General features: G+C 38.3%; 1 protein-coding gene across 2 annotated transcripts in view; it reads left to right on the plus strand.

The window, feature by feature from the left end:
• The window catches only part of LOC121651586 (kazrin-like), a 175749-nt gene extending 167638 nt beyond the window's left edge, over positions 1-8111 (plus strand). The window contains exons 7-12 of one of the 2 annotated variants that reach the window (XM_042003900.1): positions 797-933; positions 1510-1680; positions 2608-2691; positions 3703-3892; positions 5078-5214; positions 5594-8111. In XM_042003900.1, coding sequence (XP_041859834.1) covers positions 797-933; positions 1510-1680; positions 2608-2691; positions 3703-3892; positions 5078-5214; positions 5594-5764 — 890 coding nt within the window. In that variant the 3' untranslated portion in view covers positions 5765-8111. The remainder of the gene's footprint in view (positions 1-796; positions 934-1509; positions 1681-2607; positions 2692-3702; positions 3893-5077; positions 5215-5593) is intronic. The other variant, XM_042003901.1, reaches the window with a different exon arrangement.
• The last annotated feature ends 2424 nt before the right edge of the window (positions 8112-10535 follow it).

The following is a 10535-nucleotide window of genomic DNA, read 5'->3' on the forward strand; positions in this document are numbered from 1 at the left end:
CAGAAGGGTTCATGTGTGATTCACCTCGTTATCAACATTTATTCATGCTGTATTAGACCAGCAGAGGCAGGTGTGTTTTCACCGACACACTTCATATCTGAAGGAGCTTAATATTCTAGTTATTATGCATAAGGAAACTGTGGACTTTATAAACATCACCGACTCTGATGATCAAAAAATAAAAGGCCAAGTTGTTTTGGAATAAGGAAGATTAATTTTGTACATTAAAAGTTTCTTAAATATAAAAAAACAAAAACAAGGGGCAACTTTGTTGTTGTAGATTTTTTATGTTTTGTATGCAAATAAATGACCTATAGCACATTTTTCTTTCTGATGCTTACAACTAAATTACTATTAACACAGACAATTCAAACTCTTTCAAGTAACTCTTACAAGTAACTTGACTCCCACTTAGAGTATTTTCTCTTTTACATGCACATTGATGGAAAAATGAGAGTGGACCTCTTTTAATTTAACCTTTTTAGGCATCATACTGTATATAGCACACCAGGAATGACATCAGCAGTGATCCTAGAGAAGCAATTGTTGCTACTAATAAATTTGGAAGGGGTTCAAAAGCCATTTCCAAATAATTTGGAGTCAATCATTAATAGTTTTATTTGCAGTGACAATGTTTGTTCTTGAACAGAAAATACTCAAAATAGTTGCCAGTTTTCTCGGTATTGAAAGGTGTGCTTTATTTATTTATTTATTTTTTGCTTCGCTGTATATGAATATTTTTTAGTTTGTAAGTTTATGATAGTAACTTCTTTGTTTTTCTTCTCCTTGTCTGCAGCCATGAAGTCTGACCGCAAGCGTCTCAAGGCGGAGAAAGCCGACCTGGTAAACCAGATGCAGCAGCTTTATGCCACACTGGAGAGCCGAGAGGAGCAGCTCCGTGACTTCATACGCAACTACGAGCAGCACAGAAAAGTATGGCACTCATGTGCTTGCAGTGCTTGCATGCAAACAAACACACTTAAAGAACTTCCTCTGTAGTAGCTGTGCTGGTTGAACGCACATTGCACAAAAATCCCTCTTAGGCAAATATTGTCCATGTCAAAAACATCAGTGAGGCTTGGACAATGAAATCAATGAATCCTTATGCAGTGGATGTGAATAGCTTTAGATGTGTGCAGTGTACATGTACTAATCTACTCAAGAGTACAGATGAATGGTTACACTTTATGTTTGTGTGTTTTAGTGACTGAAGATGTTTACTCTTGTCAAAAAGATAAGGTGCTCAGTCATGCGCAATGCTGCTGTTTAATAGCTTAAGAAAAAGCATGTGTAGTATTGTCTGTGACACTACATATGAGCAGCTGTGATCAAAATTAGGTACCCGACAAGCAGAGGCATTGTTTTATCCCTCAGTAAAAGAAACAAAACAAAGACTCAGAAATACTTACAAGATAGCACAAGCGTCCCTTTAATTCCATGTTGGGAGTCATTCATTTTATTTGTGCTGGATCTGTGAACCAATTCAGCAGGATTTTTTGTGTGCGCTAGGAGAGCGAGGATGCAGTGAAGGCTCTGGCCAAGGAAAAGGACCTCCTGGAGAGAGAGAAGTGGGACCTGCGACGTCAGACCAAGGAAGCCACAGAGCACACGGGGATGCTGCGCTCACAGCTGGACCTCAAAGAGAACCGCATCAAGGAGCTGGAGGCTGAACTGGCCATGGTGAGACAGAGGAGCAGACACTGGCTAACCTACCTTGGTTTTAAGTAGGATTACTTATTATTTCTAGCATCTTAATTAGATAGTCACTGTTTGCTAATACTATTTGCAAAATAGTAAAAAATTGTGAAATTGTGTTTCAGTTGTTTTGGAGATATTTGTCTATTCTTCTTATAAAATACCTCTAGTTCTGTGAAATTACAGAAATAGTCCCTTTTTGCATTATTCTTAGATTATCAGTAATGTTTTGATTCAGAACGGATCTCCATTGCAAAATTCTCCCCTTCCTCCTCTCTGGGTAGGACATTGTAGATTATAGGTGATTTGAGATGATTATCCTGGTATAAAGACAATGTTTTTTTAATCTTAAACTGTTGTACAGCTATTGACATTTTTTATATTAAACTGACCTCATTTTTTTTTTACCCTTCCAATGAAATATCTATATATAAATTCCCATGCTATTAACAGCCCCTGAACTTAACAGCTAAAGAGAAACTGTTAAATTCAAATTAGCTTTGAAGACAAAAAAGTTATATTTTACTGCTTCAATCCACGTGACGTGATTGCAAAGTTGCACCAGGCAAGTATGCAAAATGGAGCCCGAATTAGCTGTCGATAGGGGGCGTATCACTGACAAAATGTGCCAAAATTCCATAGTTTTAACATCTCCATGTCTGAAATAGGGACTTAAAGTTGTAGTGGATAATGTAGACTGTGGTCATCAATAAAGTGTGTAAATGTAGGAAAGTAAGAGAACACATTTTGAATTTATTTGTCCAAATAATAAGATTTCATGTTGATACAAAACAAGAAAGTAATCCAAGTGTTGTTTGATGAGTGTAGTGTTTGAGGTATATCACATATAATCAAAACATAGAAAGCCTTTACATGTACAGTATAGCCATTCCTCATGTCTCCAACCCCCAGATGAGTAACTCTGTCAATCAGAGAATGGAGTTCCGGGTGTTTGAGCGGCTTGTGGACAGGGACTACTCTCCTAGGGTCATGGCGGTAAGATGGGCACCCAGTTTGAAAATTTGACCTCTCTTGCCCCTCACGCTCCCTGGAAATTTCTCCCACCTGTGACCTAAATGTTGTTTTGGAAAGCCCTTCCTCAGATGCACGTAATTTGCTTTTGTTTTGTTTTTTGTTTTTTTTACTAATCCGCAGCCCAGCCTGACTGATCCCAGTGATCCTAACATCAGCAGCCTCACATATTCCTCTTGTAATTGATCTAAATGTGATTTGGCCCTAAAAATGCTTTGAGAAAAGTACATCAATATAGTGACAACTAATTACCCCAAAGAGTTGTTATGATGTTCCTTTTTGCATGTCAAAAGACTGTGACTGATGATGGTTGACTGTTGGTAGGTAGAACTGAGTGCAGTGATGAATGTGTTAGTGATTTGCAGCCTGACCACACTTCGCATGACAATCATATTCACACAACAGTTTCCAAAACACCACCTTGCCATGGCTAATTAGAAAATGCAGTAGCAAAGAAAAAGAACATTTTACCAATGCAAAATAAACACATCTCCTAAAGCTCCAGCAGCTCTCTGTTCCTCCTTAAAGGAACTTCAAAGCAAATGCATTCATTAGAGTTAAAGAAAGGCTTAATTGTTTCCACTTTTTCAATTTTTACACCCTCCGACTCCCTCCCCCATGGCAACAAACAGCAAACACCTCCTCCAAATATTCTGTCCCTTATCTGTTTTCTTTTTATTAACACTCTCATGAGTGGTGACTAGAGATCTCACAACAAAAGAAAAGTGAAAACACAGCTGCATTTTTCATGTCACATGAGGAGCCAGGAGGCAAACCCACATATCTGCGTGCATTCAAACATTCAGAGAGCTGTAAACACAGCATGTAAATGTGTGCACACATAAACAAACAGAAAAATATGAATATTCCACAGAAACACCGGCTCACTGAAAAACAAGCATGGATGAATGAAAATTTCTTCACAGGTTGGATTTCCTCTCTGACAGCTCGCATGTGTATGTCTACTTCCTTAAGGCCAAACAGTCACTAGCCACCCTGACAAAGGACGTGCCCAAGCGTCACTCTCTGGCAATGCCCACAGAGGCAGTCGTCAACGGCAACAACCAGGAGTGGGTGATGCAGGCTGATCTTCCTCTGACTGCTGCCATCAGACAGAGTCAGCAGACCCTCTATGTCCACACAGGGCATCCCACTGACAGACAAGGTAGGCCTAAATAAGCACAAATCACATTCTCATCCTGTACATGAAGTGAGCAACATGAGGCAGTTATACCATCAATCACCCTCTGCATGCTCATGTGAAGCTGCTTTATACACATAAAATCTTGCCATCTGCTCAGTATGAAGATGTTCCAGTTGTGTCATGTCATGCGCTTTGTTTCCTCCGTCTTTATAGTGGTGGCAGCTGAGGATCAGTTGCATGTTAAGTAGTGTTTGGTTGTTTTTCAGTCTGAGTTGTTGGACCCCTTGACTACTTTAATAAAAGGACATGTATTAAATTTACTGTATTTAATTTTTCAAATTCTTTGTGGCATTTTCAACTTTTTGTAAACTATAGACTTTTTATAGCTCCTATTCCTTCATTTAAGGCCCCTCACAGTATTTACCACTATACTGTAGCTGTATACTGTTTGATTGACATACTCTACAAGAGTAGGAGGACGAACATCATCTTCTGTCACAACATCCAATATGCAGATATTTACAGATATTTGTCTGAAATGCACTGCAGAATCACATTTGAAATTCAAGTGTCTCCTTGTGGAGCCCAATCACACTGAATTGTATCTTCTTGTAGACAGACATTTAGAGCCGGTGTAGTGAGATGTGTAATGGGTTTCTATTTTACTATACAGTCCATAAATTTAGATGGTGTAAGAACATAATATTCTGAACTAATCCACAGAAGTTTTTATCCTAAAATGAATCTGAAACCTCAAAACTTAAAACTCTCCACAACTAAAATTTGCAGCCACAAATCTAAGTCCTCATAGACATTTTTTTTAAAGGGCAGCTATGGATTCACACCAGTTAATGACTAATTGGGAACATCTAAAGAAAGAAGCAGACAAAGACAAGAAAACAGGGAAATGTGTGAACAGTCACGAACTCCAAATTGCTATGCAGTTGGTTGTACTTTATGTATCAGTTTCCCTGGTACAAGCGCACGCTCTTAACCTCTGTGAAGCTGTTTTTACTGTTGCTTAGCAACTGCAGCTGGTTGCAAATACTTCTTTTTGGATTATGGCATTCTTTTTAAAATGCATCTTTATTTAAGGGTGCCATGCCATCACTGAGACAAAGCAAATTTCCCCTGTGGCTGCTTTTGGTGCCCAAAGCACCCAAGACAGAAACAAGCCTTTTCTCTCTTCCCTCTCATCCTGTGTAGTGGCTGCTGTGCGGGTGAGCCCGTGCCACTCGCGTCAGCCCTCCATCATCTCCGACGCCTCTGCGGTGGAGGGAGATCGGTCGTCTACACCCAGCGACATCAACTCACCACGTCATAGGACTCACTCCCTCTGCAATGTAAGAGCTGCCCGCCACCACATCCGCCAAGTAATCACCTCCTTTGTAGTAACTGCTGACTGTTCAGCTGCCTGGTGGCTGTCGTTTCCTTCCACCATCCCTCTGGCTGAGTTCACATTTGCCCCACGCTGTTTGCTGTGTACTCCCTCTGCAGTCATGACTTAAATTTTCTGTGAAAATCAGAGGTGGTTGTTGAATAAGTGCATGCCTGTTAGCATGTCAAGTGTCACTTCCCCGTTGTGTTGTGATCTCTTCTAGTCTTTATTGCCTTCACTGCACTCCTTCACTGACTTCTCTGCTCTTGTATTTCTCTGTTCTTTTGCACATATCTTCATCTCTTCTTCCTTCTTCCCTTTGGTCTTACCCTTCCTTCCTTCAGTCCCTAGAAGATCTGGAGGAGGCGAAGCGTAAGAAGAAGAAAGAGAAGATGGGGTTGGGCTCACTGTCACGTGTCTTCGCTCGGGGAAAGCAACGCAAGTCTCTGGACCCCGGTTTGTTTGATGGTACTTCAACACCTGATTATTACATAGAGGAGGATGCAGACTGGTAAAGCACACACGTCTGAGTGAACCACCTGAAGAGCCTTTATGGCAACTGTCAGAGAACTGCATTGTGTTGAATGTGGGGGAGTATGTGCACAGATAAGTGTGTGCCCGTGTAGCTGTACCTGTATGTATGTGACAAAGTGTGCATGTGTGTCACTCATGGTCAGAAGCCATGTCAGGAGCCGGAGGCACGTCTTGCTTCACAGAAGTGTAAACCTTAACGAGCAAATTGCACCTGTATGTATGTAAAGTCCTGTAAATAGTGTGAAGAGTGTAACACAGCAACAATGTGGACATGCTCGGTATCTGCCCTCTGAAACCGCTGGGTAATTGAAATCGTCTAATTGTTCTTTACATTTTGACTTTTGTTTTCACCCAACTGGAAACTTGAAGGACTGCTGTACTTGTAAATAACAACAGTGGTTGTGCACTTTGTGCGTGTAAATGTCTCCATGTCCTGAATGCATTTTGTTATTTTTGACATGTACTCCCCTCCCCTCACTACTTAAATTCTTCCCTGTTTATTGTCCTGCTTGGTCCGATCCTCCCCTTCCACACTGCCATGATGAAAACGGTTTCCTGTAGGCAACATGCAGACTCCTCAAATCCACCTCCTTTTTGGTTGTTGGATATTACATCCCTCAACTGCAAAAAAAAAAAAAAATAAATAAAAAAAAATGTGCAGAGGTACTCATTGATGTTTACTCAAAGAGACTTCAAAGAAGCTGCTGAGCATGGAATCAACTTTGTATGCAGAACAGTTTGTTCCACAACATCATGAAGCCAAACAGGAAATGCAAGAAATGTGTTTTCTATCTGCTCAGATAGAACGTGCATACTTACCATGTTACATGCATGCACATAGTCCCAGTCCCCGAATGCATGTTGAACAAAACCCTCCTAAAGACGAATGTCTTTCCCCAGGTATGTTGTCAATAAGGTGCTTTAAAAAGAGAGGTCAGTTACTGATTTCATGTTTTTTCATAATTTCCTCAGTTTCGAATGAAGTTATAAGATTTGCAAACTTGACCCTCAGTTATATTCGCTTTGATTAATGTGATGCTTAACATCCCAGACTAAACACAGCTGAGTTTTAATCTCCACCTGCAAGGCAAAATATTTATGTAGAACTCCATTTGAAATATTGAAGGTCAAAAAAGTTGCCAAGAAAAACCCAGCACTACGCTTTGAATCTTTAAATAATTATTCCACTTATTCATGAGGCACGGTGCAATTTTCTTTTAGTGGGATTTTATAGTTGCTTGTTGATATCATTATATTAATACTTTAAAAAGCTGCTGGGATTACAATGGGAAAAAAATCATAAAGTAGATATTAAACTGATGGTCAAGACTTTTCCAGTCCTCTGGAATTAAGGTAATTTTAACTGATAATCAGAATCTCAATTAAAAGGAGCAGACATAGTAAGTGCCACTTCTGAAGGTTAAAAATCAGGATTTAAGCATGCTAATCAACCAAATGCATACCTTCTCCCATGATCCTGTGACCTCGCCTGAAATTCTTATGCAGAGTTCAAGTCACTGCTAAAAAAAAAAGCAATTAACTTTGTGCTAAAGGTTAATAGCATTTCTTCAGGCAAAAGAATGTCTACAGACACTGGATTCTTTTCATCCTTTCACTGGATTGAGTCGGAGTCTGCACAACCCCCCCAGGAAATCTTTTCTCTTCCTGACATTAAACTAACACTGCGTATTTATCGGCCTCACCTTAAAACCTCGTAGAGTGCCAGATTACATTGGAGCTGTTTATAATGACAGTGTTTGTCAGGAGTATTCATGTGAGCAGTGAGGAGATTATCTTTTCACTTGTAACTCAGCCTACATTCAGACTCACATATTTTTTTGGATTTCGATGTAAATCACTGAAACACAAATGTCAGTCATCATGTATCCAACCGTAAGCATAGGAACAAAAGCTCAACCAGTTCTTTTTTTTAATGACAATTGATGATATGTATGGAAATATAGGCACATTCCCTTTTCATTTAACCAACTTTTATCTGCTAATGGGGAAGCAACATATCAAAAGCAGCACATCATTTCACATTTTGAGCCAGTCTTTGTTTTTTATTTTTCACAGATATTTTAGTTTTTGTAAATGAGATATCATTACAGAAATGAAATTAATATTATTATTGTTATTATTATTAAAGAGTTTTATTTAAAGTCAAAGATGTAGGCCTCAGTGGAGGACTTCTGTTATGAAGCCCTGAGATGTTTAGAAGTAAGTGGATAGTAGCAACTTTTCAAGGCATGGCAACAAAACAATGCTCAAGAGAACTAAATGAGAAAAAAAAGATTATTTTAAAATAAATAAATCATTTAAAAAGTCCATGTGGCTGTCCTCTCTTTCCCTATGTTAATGTTTGTGTTGTGTAATGTTCATTTGTGGTGGTTTGGCTCTAATCCTGATTTGTTCCTTTGTGCTGGAGGGGCTGCCATTTTTAACATATGCATAGCTTCCTTCAGCCCAGCAAGTCCATCTGTGAGAGGATTGCAGTTTCCAAATGGCCTTCTTTTCTCTCTTATCTAATTTGAACATTTTTATTTTTCCTATCAGAAGTATTCTCTGTGTCTTGTAAGGTTTTATATTGGGCTCAAAAATCTAAAAAACATAATAATACTAATAATAATAAAGAAAGAAAGAAAATCATGGTAGAGGGATGATAAGGCCATGCAAGATAGCTGGGAAAGAGTTCACGGTCTGTAGTGATGTGACCACTAACCTCTAACACTGACCCGTCTTGTCACACCTCCATCAAACTCTAAACACAGTGGAGCGACCCAAGAAGCCAGGATGCTTCAGGAAAAGTTGTTGGGTTTCAAACTGTGTTGGCAGACACCTTCTAACTGAGACAAGTATCACACACTGACCTTGAAGTTTAGCACTTCTTCAAGTTGAATTTACAATCTGGAAACAATTGAGTGAAGCTTGTGAGAGCAATGTAAAGTAGTTTTTTCCCCTCATATTCTCCTACAGAAGTTCTTTCTACAATATAGTTAAGCAGTGGCAGACAGCATAGAATTAACATTTTCTTTTGTTTATCAAATATCTCATATCCCTGACTGCATTTTTTCAGGTAAAGAAAATAATTAGTCGCATAAGAAGCTTATTTGCTTCCCTAATATTCAAGTTATTGTCCTGGCCTTTGCTCAGGCTGTTTCACGGGTAGCATGCAAACTTGTGAATAGTATGAGTCTTATTAAACAATGCAGCTAGCATTCTATTAACGTGGCACCAAAGCTGGAAACGGACTGGATGCATTTTCATTTTGTAATTCAGCAAAACAGCAAAATCTTTCTTTAAAAAACAAATGGAGCTATGTAGTGGAAGAAGCAAAGGAAAACATTCCAACATGATGTTAACAAAAAGCCCCCTAACACACTCATCTGAGGTCAAGAGTTTATGAGAATGTTTACATTTACAGTAATGTGGTGGTGCTTTAAAGTCTGTGAAGCCCTCAGAACCGTTTTAGTATTTAAAGAAAACCAAGTAAAAAAAATAGAAATAAAATATTAAATATTCACATTTTAATATTGAAGAAAACCAATTTTACAAATCAAACAGAACGATATGAAGGTCAACAGTTAACAGGTATTTTGAGGGTGAAATCACAATTAGTTTTCAGTCAGTTGGAAGACATTCAGGTGTGAGTGGGTGGCCTGTTTTATTTAAAGAGCAGGTAGCTCTCAAAATCTGATCTTCACTAAACTTTACAACGTTTTTGGTTGAATAAATTAAATTCTGAAAAGCAATTGTTCAAATCAAGCTGAAAAAATGTACAGAGTTGAAACTCCACCACTAGTTTGACAAATTATGTAGAAAAGTAAGAGATTCTAGAGTACACTTATCCTCTGCAAGACTTGTTAGACAAGCTGCTCTCACAAATGGTTCATAAGGTTTCTTGCAAAAAATAATACACGGGTATTCATATCCTAGGAAATCCTGAGCCCGTCAGAGCAATGATAAATCAATAGTGTTGCACTGTCATGTTAGAATTTTATCTTTTAAATCTTTACAATAATAACTTCTTGAATAACTTGAATAACTTCTTTTATTGTGTGCAGGTGTTGTTTTTGTTTTTTTTTTGTTTTTTTTATAACATTTTAAAATAATTTTAAACCTGACCACTGACTCTTGGATTGTTTCATTTATGTGATTGAAATGATCATTTGATTCTTCTATTATCAGTTCATCTCTAATATTGGTTATTGGTAATATAGTAGGATGCTGAACAACCAGTAAGGTGCTCACATTGAATAGGCTTCCGATTCAGAACTTTTCACTCAATTGAATCATCATTATCAGTGGTTATCAGCCCTTTTGTAATGGACAATAGGCTGTTATAATTTATCCATATCTCGGATCAGCAGCACTGATACAAGAAGCCTCCCGATCCCGTCTGCCGGGAATCCAGTCAGAACTCAAATCCTCAGCATTATGGTGCATTTTCATGAAAGAACTGCATAAAATTAAGACATTTAAACTGTGACTATAAGCAAAACAACAACGAAAGGCTGCTTCTCTTCCCAATTGACCTTAAACCAATTATATTATTTAATAGAAAAACCAGTGCCCTTTAACTCACTGAAATTCAAACCCCATTAAAACCCCAGCGGTGCATTATTTAATTACTTATGCACAAATACTGAAAATGTTTTATGTCCAGTTTAAAAACTACATGCTATTGCCTTCTGGACATCTATATTTACATCTCAATTTTACTTTAACACAACATTGATATTTCTCAATGGT

Source organism: Melanotaenia boesemani, chromosome 13 (assembly GCF_017639745.1).
Source record: "Melanotaenia boesemani isolate fMelBoe1 chromosome 13, fMelBoe1.pri, whole genome shotgun sequence".
Classification (NCBI taxonomy): Eukaryota; Metazoa; Chordata; class Actinopteri; order Atheriniformes; family Melanotaeniidae; genus Melanotaenia; species Melanotaenia boesemani.